Below are 25,964 nucleotides of genomic sequence, written 5' to 3' on the forward strand. Positions count from 1 at the left end.
CACTTAATCGTTCAATTAATTGTTCTACATGTTGCGAAGCATTTCCTTTTATAGAAGCAAAATTTACTGCTTGATCTGCCTTCCCACCCACCCCAAAAAAGCTGTGAAAAAAAGTTGGAAAGGTGTCAGTGAAATTTTCTGATTAACATCTCAACTGGATTTTCAGCAATTTGGGGAGTGGTTCTTTTTTTTAATGTCAAGATTTGGAAAAAAATATCTTCACTGCATTGAAAGGTTTCGTTAAGCATCTGAACCCACCTGCAAGGCACGCCATCCTTAAAAGCCGCAACGAGGTGTCCAATAAAGAAGCAGATATTAAAGATTCGTTTCTCAAGAACTCCCAAAACTTCATATTGAAGTCCAAATTAGCCTTGTTTGCACCTTTTCCTACATGACCACCACCTCACTTTTTATGAAAAACAGGAAGGGTTGTGTGTCCAGAAACCCTTCCTTTGCAGAGGGCTTTATTAAGAGCATAGACTCTGATGAAATTAACAAATTCACTTTTTTGAAAAGAACAAAATGCATGGAAGCCAGTGCTTCGCTGTGGAGAGAGGGATGAGTCCAAGTTACATTTGGAGCGACTGTTGAGAACAAGTTGAGATCTGCCCACCCTCGCCTGCTGCCTTAGAGGGAGCAAAGTTTCCTTGTTTTTCAAAAACTGGTTGTCCGTTCTTATTATGGCTTGCTGGCAAGCTTTGTTTCTGAGTGCCTCGGCAGCTTCAATGGTTTCAAACTTCCACTTGCCAGCATCTCTCCACATTTCACACACTGAGGAATTGGCATGCTATTTCCCCCTCAGTCCCAGTGAACCCCTATTTCCATGCATTGCTGGTCAAATTTTTCATGTCCTTTTAGCTGTGGTGTCCTCTTTGCTTTCTGGATTTCCCCTACTCTTTAGTGAACCCTGTTTTTGACACTGAGCAAGGGAGGGAAAAGTAAGAATCACCATTATATTTTGTGTTGTCTTACACTAAAAAGCACCGATGGCATCCAAAACGATTCAACTCTCCCTCGTTTTCTCCGCCTCCTTCCTTCCTCTGTCATCTGCTGGTACTTTTCTCTCACCCTTCCTTCCTGACCTTTTTGTCCTCTGTCATCTAGTCTTTGCTTTCCTCTCTCCTAAATTTCTGCCTTTCTCTGCCCTGTCTCTTTTGCCCCTCTCTCCCTCGCCTCAACTTCTTTCTCAGCCCTCCGTCAGCAGCTGCCCTCCTCTTGTCCTCTCGGCTGCCATTCTTCCACCTTCTCACAATTTCCATCCTTCCTTCCACTCACCTTTTTTATTCCAGCTGTTGCTGCTGCTGCTTCAAAAAAGCAAAGTGGGCCTGGACTGATATTCTGAAAAAGGAGTGTGTCAATCAGGGACTGCTTGTGGCATTAGGAGTTGGCAGCCTGTGCAGAGGGACCTGGAAATGGCCCCTGCTCTTTGCCTCCAGACCCTGGATCAGGCATCCCCAAACTCGGCCCTCCAGCTGTTTTGGGACTACAACTCCTATCATCCCTAGCTAACAGGACCAGTGGTCAGGGATGATGGGAATTGTGGTCCCAAAACAGCTGAATTTGCCTGCCCTAGATTCAGGGAGAAGTTGACATGGCATCCCTGCTCCCTCCAAGTCTCACATCTTGCAGACTCTTACAGCAACTTTCTGACCCCCCTTCCCTCCGCCACCTTCAGCCATGATGACATCCAAGCTATCCCACCGCAATGGCCATTTCAGCATTCTAGTCCTCAGCGTACTTCCATTCATTCATTTCGTTCAGCATACTTTCATTTTTTAAAAAATATGTTTATTAACCTTTCAAAATTTATACAAAAAAGACAAAAAACAAAAACACAAAAATTAAAAACACATATAATTTCATTCACTTATTTTCTTTTAACTTATTTCTCGGATCTCCTCATACCTCCCCTTTTTGTATTCCAATTCAAATTATTCATTCAGCAAATCCTCACCCTCAATTTTCACTTAATTTTACACCTTTCTTTCTTCTTTTCCCCCCAATTATCTTAATCATTACAGCTGGTAACCGCTTAGATTCAGTCCAACATCAATCTAACCTTCACTAATTTTATAATATTTCCCAAGATAGTCCTTGAATTTCTTCCAATCTTCTTCCGCAGTCTCTCTTCCCTGGTTTCGGATTCTGCCAGTCATTTCTGCCAGTCCCATGTAGTCTATCACCTTCATCTGCCATTCTTCCAAGGTGGGCATTCAGCATACTTTCATTTCATTCATAGAGAGCCGGCGTTGGTGCAGCGGTTAGAGGACCAGACCTGGAGCCAGGAGACCAGGGTTCAAATCCCCACCCCCTGCCCCCAAACTTGGGCATGAAGCTCACTGGCTGAGACCTTGTTCCAGTCACTGCCTCTCAACCCAGCCCTACCTCACAGGGCTGTTGTGGGGAATAAATGTGGAGAAGGGGGAGGAGAAATAGGTACCGCCACCTTGAGCTCCTTGAAGAGAAAATTGGGAGATAAATGCGATAAATTAGAAGAGAAGCCATAGAAATAGACTGTAAAATGGACAGAGTGCTCCTGCTCCATAGAAAGCACTCTCAGCAGAGGCAGAGCCATAGGATAGTATAGTAGTAGTAACAACAACAACAACAACAACAACAACAACAACAACAATAATGTTATTGTTATTAATAATAATACCCCGCCCATCTTGCTGGGTTGCCCTAGTCACACTGGATAAAAGGTAAAAGTAAAGGGATACCTGACCATTAGGTCCAGTTGTGGCCGACTCTGGGGTTGTGGCGCTCATCTTGCTTTATTGGCCGAGGGAGCCGGCGTACAGCAAACCAGAGCAGCGCACGGAAATGCCGTTTACCTTCCTTCCCGCTTTCAAACTGCTAGGTTGGCAGGAGCAGGGACCGAGCAACGGGAGCTCACCCCGTTGCGGGGATTCGAACCGCCGACCTTCTGATCGGCAAGTCCTAGGCTCTGTGGTTTAACCCACAGCGCCACCCGCGTCCCTTTTTAGTCACACTGGGTAGCATCCAACAAACATAAAAATAAATAATAAAACATTAAACATTAATAGTAACAATCTGATCCAGTATAAGAAGTCACAATAACTTTAAAACAAACAACTTAGATCGAATAAAGCAATACTTAATAATCCATTGGAATCCAAAAATAAACAGTAAAATTAAACACCAGCTAATAATAATTAAACAGTTTACACCTATCAATTACAATAAAGAATTACTCATCTATAATCAATAAAAATAACAGGAAATCGCAATGCACAAAATGTACAAAACCATGTAAAAGGATCAAATTGAGAAACGAGGACACACAACTTATAAAATTATTTTTTAAAAAACTATCCCTGAGCTCCTCTCTTCACAGCTTCTGCTGCTTCTGCTGCTGTTCTCAAAGTCATGGTCTGGGAAAGGCTCCTGGGGCTGGAGGCCAGAGCAAGGAGAGTGGGAAAAGCCATTGCCTGCAGAAAGTCTCTCTCCCCTCAGTTCTAGTATTCAGAAATATGTTATTGGAAAAAGGACTTTGCCTTTCTCCTGCCCTAGTAGTTCCTTATTACATTCATATACTGCCTTTTCTTCCCAGGATCTCAAGGCTGTGTACAGTGGTACCTCAGGTTACATACGCTTCGGGTTACAGACGCTTCAGGTTACAGACTGCTAACCCAGAAATAGTACCTCGGGTTAAGAACTTTGCTTCAGGATGAGAACAGAAATCGTGCAGTGGGAGGCCCCATTAGCTAAAGTGGTACCTCAGGTTATGAACAGTTTCAGACTAAGAACGGACCTCCAGAACGAATTAAGTTCTTAACCCGAGGTACAACTGTACGTGGTTCTCCACCCTCCCTATTTCATCCTGTGAGGGAGGTTAGGCTGAGAGACACTGACTGGCCCAAGGTCACCCAGTGAGCTACATGGCCGAGTGGGGATTTGAACCCTGCTCTCCCAGGTCCTAGTCCAGGGGTCCACAGACTTTTTCAGCAGGGGGCAGTACACTGTGCCTCAGACCTTGTGGGGGGCCGGACTACATTTTGAAGAAGAAAAATGAACAAATCGCTATGCCCCACAAATAACCCAGAGATGCATTTTAAATAAAAGCACACATTCTACTCATGTAAAAACACCAGGCAGGCCACACAAATAACCCAGAGAAGCATTTTAAGTAAAAGGACACATAGAATCATAGAATCATAGAGTTGGAAGAGACCACAAGGGCCATCGAGTCCAACCCCCTGCCAAGCAGGAAACACCATCAGAGCACTCCTGACATATGGTTGTCAAGCCTCTGCTTAAAGACCTCCAAAGTAGGAGACTCCACCACACTCCTTGGCAGCAAATTCCACTGTCAAACAGCTCTTACTGTCAGGAAGTTCTTCCTAATGTTTAGGTGGAATCTTCTTTCTTGTAGTTTGGATCCATGGCTCCGTGTTTGCTTCTCTGGAGCAGCAGAAAAAAACCTTTCTCCCTCCTCTATATGACATCCTTTTATATATTTGAACATGGCTATCATATCACCCCTTAACCTCCTCTTCTCCAGGCTAAACATGCCCAGCTCCCTTAGCCATTCCTCATAAGGCATCGTTTCCAGGCCTTTGACCATTTTGGTTGCCCTCCTCTAGACACGTTCCAGTTTGTCAGTGTCCTTCTTGAATAGGACATTCTATTCATGTCAAAACACACTGATTCCTGGACCATATGCGGGCCAGATTTAGAAGGAGATTGGGCCGGATCTGGCCCCTGGACCTTAGTTTGCCTACCCATGTCCTAGTCTGACACCCTAACCATTACACCACCTTGGCTCTGACCACATGGCAGCCCTCGTGGAAGCTGATCAAATTAGGATGCCTGGTCAACAGTTCAACAGTTTTGTTGTGGTCCATTTGTGGGTCCCAGCCCGCTGGTTGGAGACCAATGACCTGATGTGCTGGCCTTTTCCTTCCACCTGTAGAGTCGGCTGTCTTACTCCCTTGCCAATTCATACTGTGTATTGATCACATTTCGAACCCGGGTCATCCCAGTCCAAGTTCACCACGCCAGCAGCTTCCACTGTCTCTCTGCCTTTGCCTTTCAGAGGTTTCCGCTAATAATAATCAAATAATATAATGTGCTTGTGTTTTCTGGGCAGCCTGTGGTTGTCGTTTCCCCCTGCTTTATGGCTTTAAAAGCTGGCGATGTTGCAATCGTGTGTGTTGGGGGGGGTGTATTTCTGTCCCCCTCCCCATATATTCCTCTTTCACTCTCCCCCCACCACACCGTACCCTTCTTTTCCCCGTAATCCTAGCAGCTTTCTAATTCTTACATTAAATGCTTTTAATTATAGGAGCATTCTGTCTGACCCGCGGGGTTATTTCAAGAGAGAAAAATGAAGGAATTAAAGAAAATGACAGAGCAAATTGCGGCAATTAGCGGTGCTGGTATTGTTCCGAGTGTCTGTCAAGGGAGTTCTCTGTTTGTTAGTTACAAGTAAATTCGTACAGATAACGGAGACAGCCATTATAAATGCCATCTCTGAGGCTGCCTGGCGCTGCAGCTATTTTTCCTTTTTTTAAAAAAAAAGAGAGAGGGAGAGAAAGAGAGATTTTCTTTGTAAAAATAATATTTCTCCTTGTAAAAATAATATTTCTCCTTGAAAGTGAGCTCTGAAAGTGAATTGGTTTCTCTTCCTGCCCTCCTTTTGCCCCAGTAAGTCCAGGATCATGGTTTTGTGGGTCTGTGTCTGCCTAGTCAAGCATCAGACTGAAAGAGCCTTACAGATGCAATGGGTGACCATTTGAGTTTGGGGGGCAAGGTTTCACCCGGGGCTTAAACCCACAGCCTGCTTCCCATGGCTGAGGGCAAGCTGGGCGCTGGAGCCCTTTCCTTACACACAGAAACCCTCCCATGTCCATTTTCCCGGCATTTGCAGTTAAAAGGATGATGTAGGCAGCGATAAGGATGTCTATTTCCTGCCAGAGACCACGGAGGGCTGCTGCTGCCAGCCAGAGCAGGGCCCACTGACCTCAGCAGGATAATGGCGTGACTCCCTGCAAGGCAGCTTCACGTGTATGTATGAAAACCAGGCATATAACTAGAATTTCACTGAAGCCAAGTGGTGTCTCTGAGCGTTTGAAGAATCGTAGAATGGGAAGGCACCACGGGGGCCAATCTAGTCCAACCCCCCTGCAATGTAGGAATATTTTACCCAACGCGGGATTCGAACCCACGACCCTGAGAGTAAGAGTCTCATTCTGTACCAACTGTGCAACTGAGGAGTTGGGGGGGGGGGGCTGAGCTCCAAACCCTCGTTTCCAAAAGGTTATATAGAATACCAATTTATACAGAGTCAAACTGTTGGTCTATTTTACTCAGTATTGTCAACACTGGCTGGCAGCAGCTCAGGCAGGGGTTTATTCCTCGCTCCACCTGGAATTTGAACCTGGCACCTTCTGCGTGCAAACCAGATGTTCTGCCACAGACTCACAGCCTTTCCGTTTCGTCTGTGCCCCTTTCAAGCAAAGCCACCTGCCCACAGGCAGGTGTGGGTTTTCCGTAGTATTTGCTGAGCCGGGGCAAGACTGTGGCACCGAGTGCAAATGATCCCCTTGCCACAGGAGTCTGGAAGCTCAAATCTGGAAGCCAGCTATTTCCCACAGCCACTTATGTAGTGGCATCCCATTGACAGATGGGATAGAAGATTAGAGCAGAATTGCAAAATGGAACTTTCTCCGATTTTTAAGTTGTCATAACCAGCGGTGCGGGACGCGGGTGGCACTGTGGGTTAAACCACAGAGCCTAGGACTTGCCGGTCAGAAGGTCGGTGGTTCGAATCCCCGCGACGGGGTGAGCTCCTGTTGCTCGGCCCCTGCTCCTGCCCACCTAGCAGTTCAAAAGCATGTCAAAGTGCAAGTAGATAAATAGGTACCACTCTGGTGGGAAGGTAAACGGCATTTCCGTGCGCTGCTCTGGTTCGCCAGAAGCGGCTTAGTCATGCTGGCCACATGACCCGGAAGCTGTACACCAGCTCTCTCGGCCAATAAAGCGAGATGAGCGCCGCAACCCCAGAGTCAGTCACGACTGGACCTAATGGTCAGGGGTCCCTTTACCTTTACCTTTAATTAATATGGCAGACAAGAGTTGGGCAGACCCATTGACACTAACGGGGGGGGGGGCTCAGCATTTTGCCCTGTTCTCCCCCCCCCCCACCGTTGACTTCAGCAGGGCTCGCACAGGAAGTTTCCCTGATAGACCCTGGGTGTGCCCAGGGTTAATTGGCAGGTTGGCTCTGCAGTTCTATGATCCGAGGTGCCCTTTTGCTACCCCACCTCATAGAATAGAATCAAAGAATCATAGAGTTGGAAGAGACCACAAGGGCCATCGAGTCCAACCCTCTGCCAAGCAGGAAACACCATCAGAGCACTCCTGACATATGGTTGTCAAGCCTCTGCTTAAAGACCTCCAAAGAAGGAGACTCCACCACACTCCTTGGCAGCAAATTCCAAAGCACCAAACGATCCGGTTTCTGCCCAGGCAAACTCCCGGCGGATGGGGGCAGGAATTCAGAAAGGTGGCAACTGGAGGATGACATTGATGGAGAACTAGACAAACTAACAGGAAGAATTCGAAACCAGCTGGACCAGAGATTCACAGAAGATTGGTGTAAATTTACGGACTATTTGAAAAGTAATTGTGATGACCAAATTACATTTGTAGGTTTGCAAGAAGTTTTGTGAGGTGAATAATTTGAATTATTGCAGAATTGGATAAAAAGGAAGATGTTAGTTAAGATAGTTAAAGGCAATGTGAATTTAAGAAATGCAGAAGAAATGATAAAAATGGGAGACCATCAGAGGGGCTGATGGAAGTCCAAAAAGATTGTATAAGATGTGAAGTTTTGTGGTATGTATGACAATTAATATGTTCAAAAATTAATTTAAAATATTTTTTAAAAAAGGAATTCAGAAAGGTGGCGGAATGGAAGCCATCTTTTTCGGGCTCGTGCGGATTTCTCCAAGGGCCTCTCCTCTTGGCATCTCACAGTTGGGTGTCCTCGTCCGCAAGTCACCCTCCCCAACACCCCCTCTCTTTCGGCCCCTGAGCCAGGGAACTTCGCTGCAAGGGAGTGAAGGGGCTGAAAGGAAGGTTAAGCCGGGGTCTTGTGAGCTTTTCAGCTTTGCTGGGGAGCAGTGAATGCGGAGCTGATAAGTATTCTAATCCCATCTCCCAGGAATGTGCAGAGCACAATGGCAGGTCCTCTCTCTCCCCTCCAGACTTCCCCCTCCACACCCCCAGGGCTCTGTCCTTGTCTTCCCCCAGAGTGAGTGCCTGGGCATTGCTTGTGTGCGCTCACCACCCCACATTGGGGTTTGTGCAAACATCAATGTGCACAGATGCACATGCATGTAAAGAGAGGAAATTTGGTTGACAGGCTTGGTTTGTTGTTGTTGTTGTTTTGTGTGTCCCTGTATAAAATTGTCCCAGAATTGAGATGCAAATGCCCCTCTTAGTAACAGCTCTTGTTTTGCCGAATTACTTGGTAAATCTCTTTTTGTAACAGATCTCTGTCTGAGGCTTCTCTCCTTCACATTTCCCTTCTACCTTTAAATTACTTCTGGAAAAGAATCCCAACCTTTCTGCCCCTCCATTCCTCCTTCTTCTGTTTTTTTTTGGTAATGTTCAGGGCTTAAGAATTTGCTCTTTGGTGACCAGAAGAAGCTGTGGGGAGGAGGGTCTCTGTCTGCAGCTGACCTCTAACCCCCTGGTTCAGTCGCTTGAGATGCTTTCTTGCCTTTGAGCAAGATGGATGAGGTTTAGGATTGACAGGCTTATATACAGACCTTAAAACACTTGACGGCTGATGGTCTACAAGCCTTCCTCAAGCACTGGCTGGGCTGCTGTGATGTCACAGCATGCGCACGCTTGTCACTGCTGAACGAAGGAAAGGTCTTAGAAAAATGAGGAGGTTGGTGTGTGGGAAAAAATATCTTTGCACTTCATTTATTTATTGTGGGGACAGGTGGGGAGACTGAAACTTTGGTTGTCAGTCCCTGATCATTATCCCCTGAATTTAACAAATATAAGATGAAAGAGAGTTTCTTCTCCTCCTCTTCCTCCTCCTCTCTTCCTCCTCCTCCTCCTTCTTCTTTCTCTTTTTGGAAGTGGCTTCCTGACCTCAGAGATGTGGGAGTGGGATCAGGAAGCAGCAAGGGAATCTGTTTATGTTCTGATACGGAACGGGGGGGGGGCAATGTCTTCTTCACTACAATATATTTGCTCAATTTCTCTAGGACTCCATCACCCCTCCCCTGTCCTCCATAATCTCTCAAGTAATCCTGTCAAAATCCTGTTACAATGTATCCACTCTGTTTCTGCTTTTGCTCTATAGTACAGAGTGGCTTAGAAATCACTGAAATCTTCAAAAATTGATATAAAATCAACCGTGGTTCTGATCTGCTCGTTCTCGGTGCCATTCAACTCAGTTCCCCTTGGACTCCATGATGCTGTCCCTACTTCCATAATCCCCAAAGCGGCAGGTCACGTACGCAGGAACTTCTTAATCCACCCAGATCGTTTTGCCAAGCCTTCCTCTAGGCAATATTAGGTGGCAGACGATGCATATTTCTGACCCATTGTCTTGCCACCACCGGTACTCAATACATGTGTATCTATGTATATTTCTCACTCCGCATGTTCCCCCTCCCTCATCCGAAATGTTAATTAATGTAACTCCACCTTTTCATAATGTATTCATGACGTGTAAATTATATTCATGATGTAACTGGTGAAACCCAACCTTCCCATAATGTATTCATGACGTTTCATGCACTGTACTCTGGGACACGGAGGGAACTTTTAAAAGTTCTTGTCACCCTTTCTTCGGGGTTCAATCTCGCCTTGAACCTGTTGCGCAATAAACTTGGATCTTCTGCAGTTTGCTCCTGCGTCCGGCTGAGCTCATTTTCTTCCGCAGGGACCCACGGACTTAGTCCGATGAGCTGGGTGGCAGAGTAACCCCGCACCCAGATTTTTGCCGTAACAGTTTGTTGTTGTTGTTGTTTTGTGTGTCCCTGTATAAAATTGTCCCAGAATTGAGATGCAAATGCCCCTCTTAGTAACAGCTCTTGTTTTGCCGAATTACTTGGTAAATCTCTTTTTGTAACAGATCTCTGTCTGAGGCTTCTCTCCTTCACATCTCCCTTCTACCTTTAAATTACTTCTGGAAAAGAATCCCAACCTTTCTGCCCCTCCATTCCTCCTTCTTCTGTTTTTTTTTGGTAATGTTCAGGGCTTAAGAATTTGCTCTTTGGTGACCAGAAGAAGCTGTGGGGAGGAGGGTCTCTGTCTGCAGCTGACCTCTAACCCCCTGGTTCAGTCGCTTGAGATGCTTTCTTGCCTTTGAGCAAGATGGATGAGGTTTAGGATTGACATGCTTATATACGGACCTTAAAACACTTGACGGCTGATGGTCTACAAGCCTTCCTCAAGCACTGGCTGGGCTGCTGTGATGTCACAGCATGCGCACGCTTGTCACTGCTGAACGAAGGAAAGGCCTTAGAAAAATGAGGAGGTTGGTGTGTGGGGAAAATTATCTTTGCACCTCATTTATTTATTGTGGGGACAGGTGGGGAGACTGAAACTTTGGTTGTCAGTCCCTGATCATTATCCCCTGAATTTAACAAATATAAGATGAAAGAGAGTTTCTTCTCCTCCTCTTCCTCCTCCTCTCTTCCTCCTCCTCCTCCTTCTTCTTTCTCTTTTTGGAAGTGGCTTCCTGACCTCAGAGATGTGGGAGTGGGATCAGGAAGCAGCAAGGGAATCTGTTTATGTTCAGAAGTACATTCTCCTTTGCAAACGTAAGCAGGAAGTAGCTGGTATCCTGTGGATTAAACCAGGGGTAGGCAACCGTGGGCTGGATGTGGCCCATTCGCCTTCTCAATCCGGCCTGCGGATGGTCAGGGAATCAGCGTGTTTTTACATGAGTAGAATGTGTTATTTTATTTAAAACGCATCTCTGGGTTATTTGTGGGGCATAGGAATTCGTTCATATTTTTTTCCAAAATATAGTCCAGCCCACCACATGGTTTCAGCCCATGGCTGAAAAAGGTTGCTGACCCCTAGATTAAACTCTCTTAGGACAAATCTCTTGCTGATAAGAGAGATCTTCAGTTCTGCAATTCCAGCTTAAGGGGGTTGGGTAAGCTCCGTGCTGGAGCCAAACCTGCAATACGTGTTGTGATTATTTTGGGGGTCCAAGAAGGATCTCCCAGGGCTGGCAGATTCCACGCTCCCCCCAAGCTGTAGCTTTGCAAGTTCTCAGCCTCTTGAATCCCTGCCCTCCTGGTCACACCATGAGTCTCAGTGCCATGGCACCAGCAGCTTCTCCCTGGCAAGTGTGGAGCCAAATACTGGGTGGTGGGGTGTCCAAGGCGTGACCTCTCTGATAGCAGGTTCCTTCTCTCTCTCTCTCTCTTTGACAGCTGCTGGCCGGAGGAATGTGAACACCCTGCTAACAGAGCTCTTTGAACAGCACTTAGGGGGCCACATCCTACAGGTGAGTGTGGATCACGTGACCTGCCTGTCTCTTACTGGTCTGACTCTATTTGGCAGTTATCTGCAGGATCTGTTTTCTTTCCACACGGCCTGTAAGACAGAGTTGTTCCGCCTGGCCTTTGGCTTGGAATCAACTTGATCCCTTTTTCCTTTCTCCTTCTGTGATGGAACTCCTATTTGGGGACTTCGCTGGCTTTTTTCTGGCCCACGTAGGACCAGTCTGGATAGTTGGCTTTGGTGAAGACTTGACGTTTTCATCCCCCAAAAAGTTTTTAATTTGAGTTCCTGCTGAAATGAGGCTGCATTTTAATGTTGTATTTTAATCTTGTTTTTAAGTTGTATTTTAATCAATTGTTTTTATGCCTGCTGTTAGCCGCCCTGAGCACAGTCTTGGCTGGGGAGGGCGGGTATAAATAAAATTTATTATTATTATTATTAATTATTGTGAAGAGCCAATGAAGTCCAGATTCTGTCTGATCTCCCTTGCTTCACCTGAAAGATTCTTCTCCTTCAATCTCTGGGCAGGCTCCGCCCCCCCTTCCTGAGCCACCATATTGCACTGAAATTCCACTAGTGCATTTATTTGTTGTTGTTTTTTCACTTTTTATGCATTGGTATCCTGGCGTTCAATACTTTTTTTTTTTTTGGTCAAACGTATTTTGCAGAAAATCCTTGAGGCATCCAATTTTGAAAATACCGTATTTTTTGCTCTATAAGACTCACTTTTTCCCTCCAAAAAAGTAAGGGGAAATGTGTGTGCGTCTTAGGGAGCGAATGCAGGCTGCACAGCTATCCCAGAAGCCAGAACAGCAAGAGGGATTGCTGCTTTCACTGCGCAGCGATCCCTCTTGCTGTTCTGGCTTCTGAGATTCAGATTTATTTTTTTCTTGTTTTCCTCCTCCAAAAACTAGGTGCGTCTTGTGGTCTGGTGCATCTTATAGAGAGAAAAATACGGTAGTTTGCTCGTGCTACTTTTGGGAGAAGGGAGGGAAGTGAGCTTGCTTGCACAGTTCTTCCCTCTTTGTGGAGTTTTGTGGCCAGGCAGAAGGAAGCCAGTTTCCCCCTCCCTTTGATACGATAATCTTTATTGTCATTGTCCGATACAGAACAACGAAATTTTAAAAATCTACACCAGACATTCAAAACCAACATGCCTGCTATCCCAGCTATCCCAACCTGGTTGGCTCCCTAAAAACTCTGATAGATACCCCATAATTAAATACAGTATACTCCCACAGAGACTATGTTACACTGCGTTTAAAACCAAAATCACATTTGGATAGGAACTGTTTCTTAGGCGGCTAGTCCTAGTCTTTATAACCCTGCACCTTCTTCCAGAAGGCAGAAGCTGAAAGAGATCATTTCCGGGGTGCGCACCATCCTGCGCTATCTCTGCAGCTTTCTTGTGACACCTGGAAGCATAGATTTGATCCAAGGTGGGAAGAGTGCACCCAATTATTCTCTCCGCAGTCTTTACAACCCTGGACAGCATTGTTTTTCCCCTGACCGTGCAGCTCCCAAACCACACACACAGACCATAAGTTAACATACTCTCCACAGTACAATGGTAAAATGCCATCAACAGGTCCTTTGAGAGATTGTTTTTCCAGAGGATTCTCAGAAAATATAACCTCTGCTGTGCTCTCTTCACCAGGTCTTTGCTGTTTCCTCCCCAGGTTAGGTCATCTCTCAACTCCATTCCCAGAAATCGAAACACCGAGACCTGTTCCACACACTTCTCCTCAATAATGAGTGGCTGAATATTCATGCCACTTATTGTTACAGCAGAACATTTCTGGCGCAGGGAGCTGTGCCATTTTGATTTCCTTGTTAGGAGTTTATGGGTCTAAAACTCGACTTCTTACACCATGTTGCACAAGGCTTGGAGTCAGGGTTGGGAAGCCTGGGGCCCTACACATTCCATCTCCCATCAGCCTCAGCCAGCATGACCAATGGTCAGGGGTGAGGTAAGCTGAGGTCTATCAACATTTGGAAGCTCACAGTTTCTGGCTCAGAGAAGGAGTCTACCGCAAGGCTAAGCAGGAATGTTCATTATCTCTTCCTGGGAACCAGTTACAGATAGGTAGCCGTGTTGGTCTGCCATAGTCAAAATAAAAAAAATTCTTCCAGTAGCACCTTAAAGACCAACTAAGTTAGTTCTTGGTATGAGCTTTCGTGTGCATGCATGTGTATCTGAAGAAGTGTGCATGCACACGAAAGCTCTTACCAAGAACTAACTTAGTTGGTCTTTAAGGTGCTACTGGAAGAAATTTTTTTATTCTTCCTGGGAAGAATAGAAAGCTCCTGATTTCCACAGTGACCCAGGCAAGTCCAGCGCCACCCAGTGGCTAAGCGATGCCACGGCGCTATCCATGCATCTTGCGAATCTTGACATTTTGAGGGCAGGCACCGGTGAAGCCGACGGATCGGGCTAATTATTTCTTGAGAGCGCTCATTACTGCTGTCTCCTGGGGCTGTGGGCTAATTATCAGAAGTGGCATATGGTAATATTTTAAACAGCAATTTATCAATCCCCAGCCGATGGCTGCCCTTGTTGCACAGCCTGGCTCGTGACAGCTGAGGGGAAGTGTGTGAGCCGGGGAACAGACCCTGCATTACATCTGTGCCCCACAAGCCCACGCACATAAGGATCTGGGAGACTTGCCTCATCATGTTTCCGGCAGGTCCCCCCAAATCTGGATGTGGTTTAATCTGTAGCTTTTAAAATCAGAGTCCAATCCTGTTCTACATAGATGGTGTTTGCTGATTTCATCTTTCTAACAACCCTGCAAAGTAGGCTAGACAGAGAGAGAGAGACTTGCTCAGAGAAGTCCCATTCAGATTCATGCACCGTAGCCACGTTCATTCATTTGACTGGGTCTCCTCACAGTACGGCTAGTGTTAGGTACAGCCTCACCTGGTAGCAGCGCAGCCACAGATCCACACTGGAAGAAATATTTATTTGTTTTTTCACACTACTGGAAAACTTTGCTAGGGAAACTGTTGAAGGACTAAGACACTCCGGGAGAAAATCCAGTTGGGCACTCCCTGCTGATGCACGTAATCAATTAAATGCAATTCGTTTACTTTAATTACTGGCTATTTGCAAGCCTTTACCTTATAGGGTACTCTGCTGGCCTCTTTGGTGTGGCTGGCAGCGGTCAGGATTTGGCCTTCCTTCTACCTTCTGCTACCTCAGCTATTCATGCAGTTTCACTTCATTTTAAAGCCCTCTCAATAGAGGCATGTTCTTGCCCCTTCTCCTCAAGGAGCTGTCAGAAAGAAAGAAAGAAAGAAAGAAAGAGAGAGAGAGAGAAAGAGAGAGAGAGAGAGAGAGATTCTGGTTTCCCCCTCAATGTTTCCAAACGCTGTCCATCGAAACTTGGCAGGGAAGATGATGTTGTTGATGATGATAATGATAAATAAATTAATAATAATAATAATAATAATAATAATAATAATTTATACACTACCCGTCTGGCTGGGTTTCCCCAAGGTGGCTCCCAACAGAATATTAAAAAAATGATAAAACATCTGTCAGGGGTTCAGGAGCAGAGACGCAGAGAAGGAAGGAAACAGAGAGCGAGGGGGAGGAATCCGAAGGGAGAATGAGTGATGATGACGACCCGAGATCTCCAAGCCTAAGCAGTGAGTCAGAGGACTCCCAAAAGGGAGCCCCAGTGAGCAGAGCAAGGGGGGGATCCGGGGGGACACCCCAGGAGGAAGGGAACAGAGGAGATTCAGAGAGCAGCAGCTGGAAGTCGGGACCCACGCTCATAACTGAGAGCGGCAGCAGCTGGAAGTCGGGACCCACGCTCAAGACTGAGAGCAGCAGGGAGGAAGGTAGCCAGGCATCGGGTTCCGGAGGCTGTCAGCAGGAGGGAGGGCACGAGTCAGGGGTGGTCACGCCCTCCTCAGAGAGCGAGGCAACGGTTAAGAGGAAGGCAGGGAGTTGGGCGCGCGCGCCAAGTTCAAATGCAGAGGAAGCTGGCGCAGCAAGCAGCCCGGAGAGGGAGCCGGGTCCCAAAGCCCGCCGAAAGGAGGAGGAAGGAAGTGGGGGGTCTTCAGCGTCGGAGGAGTCTAGGAGGGAGGAGACTAGGAGGAGCAGTGGGACCCAGAGACGCAGGGAGAGGCGTAGGAGGTGGAGCAAGGCTAGGGTATTAAGCTGGTGCACAGGGGGCGGAGAGTCAGACGAGACTTCGTCGACCTAGAATGGAAGGTGTAGAGCTGCACGCTGCAGTTCGGACATGAAACTTGTAACTCAATAAAGACTCTTATAAAGTGAACGTTGGCTAGCGTGGTCCTGTGTGAGCTGGGACCTGGTGGCAGCTCTGACAGTAAGTCTCGTCTCCCCTACAAAGAAGTTCCAGGCGCCTGAAACACCGCAGCAGGAGAAGGCGCAGCGAGGGGTGAAGAGGGGTGCCTGGACTCAAGCTCACAAAATCGGCAGGCATGACGGCTGAACAGCGAATCGCAAATCTGCAAGAGGCAGTGACACAATTAAACACAGAGATATTAGCATCCCGAAAGAGGGAGGAGGAAGCAGCGCTCGCCTACAGAGATCTCCAAGCCAGGTTTGAAGCGTTTGCCAAGCAGGTACAAACGGGACCCAAGCCGGAGGGAGTTGGGTTGGCAAGGAGATCAGGCGGTCTTGTGCAGCATTTTGATGGGAACCTGCAACAGTACCCCAATTTTCGAGCAGATGTACTGTGTGCACTGCAACTGCTGGCAAAGGACTTTAGAGATGAGGAAGAGAAGGTGGGGTTTATCCTATCCCATTTGCATGGAGATGCTAAAGCTTGGCTGCGCAATTTGTGGAGGGATAAGGATCCAGCGCTTCAAAGTGCGGATGCCTTCATCAAAGCGATGGATGCATGCTTTTTATCTAGCATAGATGTGGATCTTGCGCGACGGGAGATACATGGACTTAAACAAGGCAGGGCCACGGTACGACAGTACCACGCACGCTTTTTCGCACTCGTCAGCGCTTTAGAATGGGACCGAGATTCGCCTCCAGTAAGAGATCTCTTCTGGGAGGGTCTCAGCAACCCAGTTAAGGACGAAATTGCGAGAGGGGAGAGACCCAAGAGCACGCAGGAGGTGGTCCAGAGGGCGCTATCTGCGGGAGTGCGGCTAGAAGAACGCCCATGGGCCAGGGAGGAGGGGCGTAGTGGGCGCGAAGCAGCGAGAAGTTTTTCCTTCGTTCCCAGAGAAGCAGAGCGTGCGCAATCCACGCCTCCGCCAGGAGGGGGAGCAGAACCTATGGAGGTGGGAGGTGCCAGGGCTCAGTCAGCAACCAGAGCCCTAGCACCAGGAGCAGGCAAATCTAAGACTCCTAGAGGGACCCGGAAGTGCTACATCTGCGAAAGTCCGCAACACTTGGCGAAAGAGTGTCCCCAGAGGAGCCTGAAGCACACTGCAGCCGCTGCTAAAGTGGAGACAGCTACACAGCACAAAGAACCTCTGCAGGGAAACGACGATGTCTGGCTGGAGACGGAAGTACTGGGGCCCAGCCAGACGTATCAGTGAAGCAGTCCCCAGAGATCTTGCAACCCACAGACCCCCTCCCGCCCAAACCGGTCGTGCAACTGACCGCATCGCTCCAGCTGCCCAATGGACTCACAATAGACGTCCCGATCACTGTGGACTCTGGGAGTAATGCAGATTTTATGGCGCAGGATTTTGTGAAGCGACACGCTATACAGCTACTGCCTGCCACTCTGCCCCTGCAAGTCGTCACGGTGGATGGGAGAGAGTTACTAGGGGGGCAAGTGGTGCAGCAAACGCCGCCAATGGTGATGCGATTAGGTAACCACAGAGAAGTCATCAGCTTTAATGTCACTCAGTTGTCGGACACTCCCATCGTCTTGGGCATGAGCTGGCTGGACAGGCACAGTCCGACACTGGCGTGGTACCAGAGACAGCTGATCTTCGGTTCTTCTTATTGCGCTGAACACTGCATTATACCCAGAAGGGAGGGGGAAGAGGAAGAATCGCAACTACAGTTGGGGACGCTGCACACAGTTCCCCACAAATACGCGGACTTTTTGGAGGTCTTCTGCGAGAAGGAGGCGGACAAGCTACCCCCTCACCGGCCATATGACTGCAAGATTGACCTCCTGCCAGGGGCGACGCTGCCTAAGGGGAGGCTATACTCCATGTCTGAGGACGAAATGCAGGAACTCAAACAGTTCATTGATCATAATCTGGAGCGTGGCTTCATCAGAGAGTCCAAGGCAGTGGGGGGCAGTCCCGTTTTCTTCGTGAAAAAGAAAGACACGCCCCAAAAAAGACTCGTTGTGGACTACCGCCTCTTGAACCAGATGACCAAGCCGTCTGATTACCCCATGCCCAGGATTGACGACCTCCTCGCGACGGTGCGCAAGGGACGCGTGTTCACCAAGTTGGACCTACGAGGGGCGTACAATCTCATCCGCATACGGGAGGGCGATGAGTGGAAAACGGCCATGTTCACGCCCCTGGGCACCTACGAGTACAGAGTTATGCCCTTTGGATTACAAAATGGCTCTCACTGTTTTCAAGCTTTCATGCATCACGTATTGGCGGGGCTCCTCTACAAGAAGTGCGTCTGCTTCCTGGATGACATCCTGATATTCTCTGAATCGCAGCAAGCTCACGACCAAGACGTGAGGGAGGTGCTGAGGAGGTTGCAACAACATAGACTGTACGCCAAGCTAGAGAAGTGCCAGTTCGACACGACGGAGGTGGATTTCCTGGGATACAAGTTGTCGGACAAGGGACTAGCCATGGACAGCACCAAGGTTCGCGCGGTGTTGGATTGGAAGAGCCCGCGAAACCGGAAGGAGGTACAGCGGTTTGTCGGCTTTGCCAACTTCTATCGCAAATTTATCAAGGGGTTCGCGATGCAGACGGCGGCCATTACGGACACGCTCAGCTCCAAGAAAAAGAAATTCATCTGGACGGAGCAGGCGGAGCAGTCCTTTCAAGCGCTCAAGCGTCTCTTCGCGTCGGAAAAGCAACTGCTGCATATCGACCCCAGTAAACCGTTGAGGGTAGAGACAGATGCGTCAGACAGAGCCGTGGGAGCCGTCCTGCTGCAGCGAGACCCGCAGGGGGTCTGGAGGCCGGGAGCGTTCTACTCCAGGAAGCTCAGCAAGTCGGAGCAGAATTACACCATCTGGGACAGGGAGTTGCTGGCCATTCATGCAGCGTTCAAGGCGTGGAGGCATTTCCTGATCGGCGCCAAGCATACAGTGCAGGTTTGCACGGACCACAAAAATCTGGAGCACTGGCGCACGGCGCAGTTCCTGAACCAGAGGCAGATACGTTGGGCAGAGTTCTTTGCGGACTTCGATTTCCGAATAGAGTACGTCCCAGGAGACACCAACATCATGGCGGATGCACTGTCCCGGAAACCGCAATACCTAGAAGAGGTGACGCCAGCGGCGGCCATGCACATCTTCGCACCGACGGCGTGGGCGTGTGCCTCAGCTACGGTAGACCTGGATGCGGTGCGGCGTGCGTTGCGGGACGACTCATTCGCGCAAGAGAAGATGGCAGAAGTGCACAGAGGCACGGCTAACACAGACGAGTTCCAGGTGCGGGACGGCTTGCTCCTACATAAAGGGGCCGTCTATGTGCCTGGAGACGAACTTCGAGCCAAGGTACTGCAACAGTTGCACGACGCACCCACGGCCGGTCACTTTGGCACAGAAAAAACGGTGGAATTAGTCGCGAGAGACTTATGGTGGCCCAGGCTGAGAGGGGAGGTCGCGGACTACGTCGCGAGGTGCGACACCTGCCAGAGGGCCAAGCCGGTACACAGACCGCCGGCGGGACTGTTAGAACCGCTGCAAACGCCGTTTGAACCGTGGGAGAGGGTGGCCCTAGACTTTGTCACGGATTTACCCAGCTCGAGGGGCAAGACAGCTGTACTAGTGGTGGTGGACTTGTTCACCAAGATGGCACATTTCATTCCGTGTGCGAAGGTGGCCACGGCGGAACAAACCGCCAAACTGTTCATAGATCACGTGTTCAAAGTGCATGGTCTGCCGCGGTCTATACTGTCCGACCGCGGACGCCAGTTCATCTCGAATTTCTGGCAGAAGCTGATGGGTTTTCTACATGTCAAGGTCAATCTGGCATCGGCAAGACACCCGCAGACCAACGGGCAAGCAGAGAGGGTCAATGCCATCATGCAGCAGTACCTGAGATGCTATGCCAATCAACAGCCTGCGACGTGGGTGGATTACCTGCCGCTCGCCGAGTTCGCTTACAACAACACGAAGCACGTGTCCACAGGGGTGACGCCGTTCTTCGCCAACAATGGGAGGAATCCCAGAACCTTCCCGGGACTGGAGAGAGTGGGGGAAGGAGAACCACGGACGGCGGACGCGTTCGCGTCAGAGTTGCAGGCGGTCCACGATCAACTCAGACGGCAGCTGGAGCTAGCTAAGCACGCCTACAAGGTGCAAGCTGACAAGCACAGGCGGGTTGGCGAAGAGATCCACGTAGGAGACTGGGTCTGGTTGGCAGCCCACGCAGTGCCGACCAGGTCACTAGCCAAGAAGAAGTTGGGGCACAAGCAAATTGGTCCGTACCAAGTCGAAGCACAGATCAACCCGGTAGCTTTCCGGCTGGCGCTGCCGGAGGGTTCCAGAATGCATCCGGTGTTCCACAGGTCGGTGCTCACTCCCTACAAGGCACCTCACAGATTCCAGGAGCCCGGGACGGCACCGAGTCCGTTCCGGGAGCGGACGGAGACGCGGGGGGTGGCGCAGCAGGACCCCATCAACGAGGTCACGGAGATTTTGGACTCCAGATGGGGGGAAGAGGGAGTCGAATACCTCCTAGCCAGAGAGGGCACCCGGGCCAGCGCCAATAGCTGGGTGCCAGACTACGCTTTGGAGGAACCCCTGCTCAAGGACGAGTTTCATGCCCTTTTCCCACACAGACCCATGCCAGCGAGCTTCTTCGACGACTGGCTGTTCACGCCCACACTTTCTTCCAGCACGTTCCATGGATTCGACTCGGACGGGGAACCCGCACTGAGCACCCGTTCCCCAGAAGGATCACCGGCGGGTTCGGCGTCAGACACCTCGTATTGGTGGGACGATCGACCAGAGGAGCAATGGCGCCGGAAGTGGCTGGAGATGCCAGGTCGAGCGACCGACGCAGAGACTGACACGGACGTGTTCGGGGAGGACCTTGGGTTCGAGCACGGCGGTACAGAGATGGAAGCGGAACAGGTCAACGTCGACGACCGCGAGGAGGAAGAATCGGAGGTCTTCAGTTGGCGGCCAACCACGGGGAGCGAACTGTATCCGGCATTCCCTCCCATGATGATGGAGCACCCAGCACCCACACCTGAAAGCGGGGAGGGGGGAAGGGGGGGCTTCGAGGGGGGGATGGATGTCAGGGGTTCAGGAGCAGAGACGCAGAGAAGGAAGGAAACAGAGAGCGAGGGGGAGGAATCCGAAGGGAGAATGAGTGATGATGACGACCCGAGATCTCCAAGCCTAAGCAGTGAGTCAGAGGACTCCCAAAAGGGAGCCCCAGTGAGCAGAGCAAGGGGGGGATCCAGGGGGACACCCCAGGAGGAAGGGAACAGAGGAGATTCAGAGAGCAGCAGCTGGAAGTCGGGACCCACGCTCATAACTGAGAGCGGCAGCAGCTGGAAGTCGGGACCCACGCTCAAGACTGAGAGCAGCAGGGAGGAAGGTAGCCAGGCATCGGGTTCCGGAGGCTGTCAGCAGGAGGGAGGGCACGAGTCAGGGGTGGTCACGCCCTCCTCAGAGAGCGAGGCAACGGTTAAGAGGAAGGCAGGGAGTTGGGCGCGCGCGCCAAGTTCAAATGCAGAGGAAGCTGGCGCAGCAAGCAGCCCGGAGAGGGAGCCGGGTCCCAAAGCCCGCCGAAAGGAGGAGGAAGGAAGTGGGGGGTCTTCAGCGTCGGAGGAGTCTAGGAGGGAGGAGACTAGGAGGAGCAGTGGGACCCAGAGACGCAGGGAGAGGCGTAGGAGGTGGAGCAAGGCTAGGGTATTAAGCTGGTGCACAGGGGGCGGAGAGTCAGACGAGACTTCGTCGACCTAGAATGGAAGGTGTAGAGCTGCACGCTGCAGTTCGGACATGAAACTTGTAACTCAATAAAGACTCTTATAAAGTGAACGTTGGCTAGCGTGGTCCTGTGTGAGCTGGGACCTGGTGGCAGCTCTGACAACATCAAACATTAAAAACTTCCCTAAACGGCTGCCTTCAGATGTCTTCTAAAAGCCAGATAGTTGTTTATTTCCTTGACATCTGATGGGGGGGGGCATTCCACAGGGTGGGTGCCACCACTGAGAAGGCCTGATCCTTTCTCTTCCCAGGGGTCCCTCTCTTTCCAGAGGCCCCGATTCCAGTTTGCCTGTCCAGCCCCCTTCTCTTTACTTGCCCCACCCTGCTTAAAACGACCATCCAGCTTTTAAAACCCTGCCATTTATCTTGGGAGGGGAAAGGCTGGAGGCAGTTCGGCAGCTGTTGACCCAGGGCTTGTTTGCACCATAGCCTGGGAGCAGCCTGCCATCATTGCTCTGCATTTGACTCACTGATTGGGACAAACCTGGGACTGGCAGGGGGTGGTGTGTGTGTGTGTGTGTGTGTGTGTGTGTGTGTGTGTGTGTGTGTTAGGAGAGGACTTAGCTTTGCTCTTTTCCAAAAGAGGCTACGGGAGTCAATCCAAGGTTTAAATTAAGCCAGGATGACACTTCCCTCTTAATTTACATTTTCACCTTTCCAAAATCCTAACATTGCAACCTGTTCATTGGGTTTTTTTTTGAGCCTCGTCAGAACGGGTATTCCCCACTCCCCATTCCAGGTGAGATGTAAAAAGGCAAACGGTCTCTGACGATATGTTGTTGTTTGTTGTTGTTTAGTTGTGTCTGACTCTTCGTGACCCCATGGACCAGAGCACGCCAGGCACTCCTGTCTTCCACTGCCTCCCGCAGTTTGGTCAGACTCATGCTGGTAGCTTCCAGAACACTGTCCCACCATCTCGTCCTCTGTCGTCCCCTTCTCCTTGTGCCCTCCATCTTTCCCAGCATCAGGGTCTTTTACAGGGAGTCTTCTCTTCTCATGAGGTGGCCAAAGTCTTGGAGCCTCAGCTTCACGATCTGTCCTTCCAGTGAGCACTCAGGGCTGATTTCCTTCAGAATGGAGAGGTTTGATCTTCCTGCAGTCCACGGGACTCTCAAGAGTCTCCTCCAGCACCAGAATTCAGATCTGCCTTCTTTATGGTCCAGCTCTCACTTCCGTACATCACTACTGGGAAAACCATAGCTTTACCTATACGGACCTTTGTTGGCAAGGTGATGTCTCTGCTTTTTAAGATGCTGTCTAGGTTTGTCATTGCTTTTCTCCTAAGAAGCAGGCGTCTTTTAATTTCATGGCTGCTATCCAGAGTTGGAAGGAGAGGCTCCCTTTCCCTCTGCCTCTGTTTCAAATCAGCCATAGGTAGGGGTGTAAGGAAAGCACTGATTTCTGATCCACTCTGCATTTGTTGCTGTCCTGCTTCTGGGGCGGGCGAATGTTGTTTGCCTTGCTGTCCTCTGTGGTGGAACTTCACGTAATTAACTACATGCTTAATGATGTTTTCATTACGTTATCCCCGCCCCCGCCCCAATTCATGTCCGTGCAAAGGAAGCAGAATGCAAATGAGGTGGAGGGGAGAGCGATCAGTCGCGTATCTTTTGAGGACTGAAAACAACAGCGACTACAGATCCTATTTGCCAGGTGCATTTTTGTTCTGGACACGGGACTAACAAGTGGATCTTGGCCATTTCCACATCCCTAGCTGTTAACCTCCCACACTTCATCTTCTTCTCCAGGCACAGATCAGTGAAGTGTGCCCTGCAATCAACTCATTTCTAAAGGCAACGAATTGTCATGCGCAGGTGTAGGCAACCTAAGGCCCGGGGGCCTGATGCGGCCCAATCGCCTTCTCAATCCGGCCCACGGGTGGTCCAGAAATCAGTGTGTTCTTACATGAGTAGAATGTGTCCTTTTATTTAAAATACATCTCTGGGTTATTTGTGGGGCCTGCCTGGTGTTTTCACATGAGTAGAATGTGCCCTTTTATTGAAAAATGCATCTCTGGGTTATTTGTGGGGCATAGGAATTCGTTCATCCCCCCCCAAAAAAAAAATAGTCCGGCCCACCACATGGTCTGAGGGACAGTGGACCAGCCCACGGCTGAAAAGGGTCGCTGACCCCTGGTCTTGCTGGATCATCTCTAAGATCATCTCTAAGCGCAAGCTCTTTCTTCCAACTTGTATCATAACGATGTTGTTCTGCTTCTGCCTGGGAAGCTACTTTACACTGAGTCAGGTCCTTGGTCTATCTAGTTCAGCCTTGCCTACACTGACTTTCAGCATCTCTCCAGGGCTTCAGAGAGGGCTTTCTCCCAAGCCCTACCTGGTAGAGAACCTGGGGGGGGGGGCTTGCTGAATTGGAAGCTGATGCTGTACTTCCCTTCTCCTGCCTTGAAACAGAGCTCAGAACAACACACACATCTTCCACTCACTTTTGTACACCACTTCTCGCTGGCATCCGTCTGTCTCGAGAGACAATGGAGTGTGCCTCCGGGGGTTTACAGCACCAAAGTGACCTCCCTGGGGGACAAGCCTGGGCAGTGTGTATGGGGGTCCTGGGCTGCCCAGATGACATGACCCCCCTCTCGGCCCCACCAATGTGGTCCAAAGGAAATCAGAGCAAGACGTTTGGCATCATCTTGGCTGCAGCTGCTGCCGGAAGGAGGCATTTGGTCCAGTATATCTGAAGGAGCGTCTCCACCCCCAACGTTCTGCCCAGAAACTGAGATCCAGCACCGAGGGCCTTCTGGCGGTTCCCTCACTGCAAGAAGCCAAGTTACAGGGAACCAGGCAGAGGGCCTTCTCGGTAGTGGCACCCGCCCAGTGGAACGCCCTCCCACTAGATGTCAAAGAGAAAAACAACTACCAGACTTTTAGAAGACATCTGAAGGCAGCCCTTAGGTTTATGATCAGAGTTTTCCATCCCCTAGATGGACTCCCTTCCCAGGTGGACGAGCCCCATCTGCCCATACGCCCCTCTTCTATAGAATGTGCAGAAACCGCCTTCTTTGACTGCTGGACCCCATGCACCACATTTTGTTGTTGTTGTTTAGTCGTTTAGTCGTGTCCGACTCTTCGTGACCCCATGGACCAGAGCACGCCAGGCACTCCTGTCTTCCACTGCCTCCCGCAGTTTGGTTAAACTCATGTTCATAGCTTTGAGAACACTGTCCAACCATCTCGTCCTCTGTCATCCCCTTCTCCTTGTGCCCTCCATCTTTCCCAGCATCAGGGTCTTTTCCAGGGAGTCTTCTCTTCGCATGAGGCGGCCAAAGTATTGGAGCCTCAGCTTCAGGATCTGTCCTTCCAGTGAGCACTCAGGGCTGATTTCCTTCAGAATGGAGAGGTTTGATCTTCTAGCAGTCCAAGGGACTCTCAAGAGTCTCCTCCAGCACCAGAATTCAAAAGCATCAATTCTTCGGCGATCAGCCTTCTTTATGGTCCAGCTCTCACTTGCATACATCACTACTGGGAAAACCATGGCATTAACTATTCGGACCTTTGTCAGCAAGGTGATGTCTCTGCTTTTTTCCCCTTCCCGCTTTTTCTCTTTCATGTATCACTGCCTTGCCATGGCGAAGGGGCTTGAATAACTCACAGAAGCTATGAGCTATGCTGTGCAGGGCCACCCAAGATGGACAGGTCATAGTGGAGAGTTTAGACCAAACATGATCCACCCGGAGCAGGAACCGGCAAGCCACTCTAGTATCCCTGCCAAGAAAACTCCATGGAGAAAGACAACAGGCATACACCACACTAGATGTCTCTATTTCTGGGCACGGTGTACTGGCCTGGCTACAAACTTTTCCTGGGTTGCTGTTTCAAAGGGAACCTAATTTTGCCCGCGGCCAGAGCAGGTGCGAAGAGGCAGGAGTGAAAAGGCGAGCAAGCTGGATCAATTGAGTTAGAGGATTCTGCGCAGAGGGGGAACGGAGGTGTTAACCTCGTTTGGCTCCTTGGCCAGGTGTGGCGGCTTCCTTTGCACAGCCCACTGTCTCCAGCTCGAGGGCTTGGTTTTTTTAAGTGTGAGAGACTAATTCGGGTTTATTTGGAAGCAATCTGATTTGGCTGCTGGTGTGTGTGAGGAGGGGGCTACGTATAGGGAGGGTGAGGGGATGCAGATGTTGCGCCAACAGCTGGCTGACAGAAAGCACTGCTGTGGGGGGCAGCGCTCCATGTGCAACCTCGGAGGGAGCGCCATAGCTCCTCACAGGGTAGTGGGAGCTGGTTGCTGGACTCTGCTTTTATACGAACAAGGCTAATCCTCCCCCTTTTGGATTCTTTCCTTCCTCCGCCAGCCCTGTTGTTGCCAGAATGATTTGTCTTTTCTCGTTGCTCTGACCAT

The 25,964-nt window shown here is 49.7% G+C and overlaps 1 protein-coding gene across 5 annotated transcripts in view; it reads left to right on the forward strand.

Annotated features, from left to right (window-relative positions):
* The window catches only part of NPAS1 (neuronal PAS domain protein 1), a 114,397-nt gene that overhangs the window by 41,843 nt on the left and 46,590 nt on the right, over window positions 1-25,964 (forward strand). For all 5 annotated transcript variants that reach the window (XM_082231022.1, XM_082231023.1, XM_082231024.1 and 2 more), the window contains one exon: window positions 11,442-11,515. In XM_082231022.1, the coding sequence (XP_082087148.1) occupies window positions 11,442-11,515 (74 nt within the window). The remainder of the gene's footprint in view (window positions 1-11,441; window positions 11,516-25,964) is intronic.

This window comes from Podarcis vaucheri (genome assembly GCF_965113315.1).
Source record: "Podarcis vaucheri genome assembly, chromosome: 7".
Lineage (NCBI taxonomy): Eukaryota > Metazoa > Chordata > Lepidosauria > Squamata > Lacertidae > Podarcis > Podarcis vaucheri.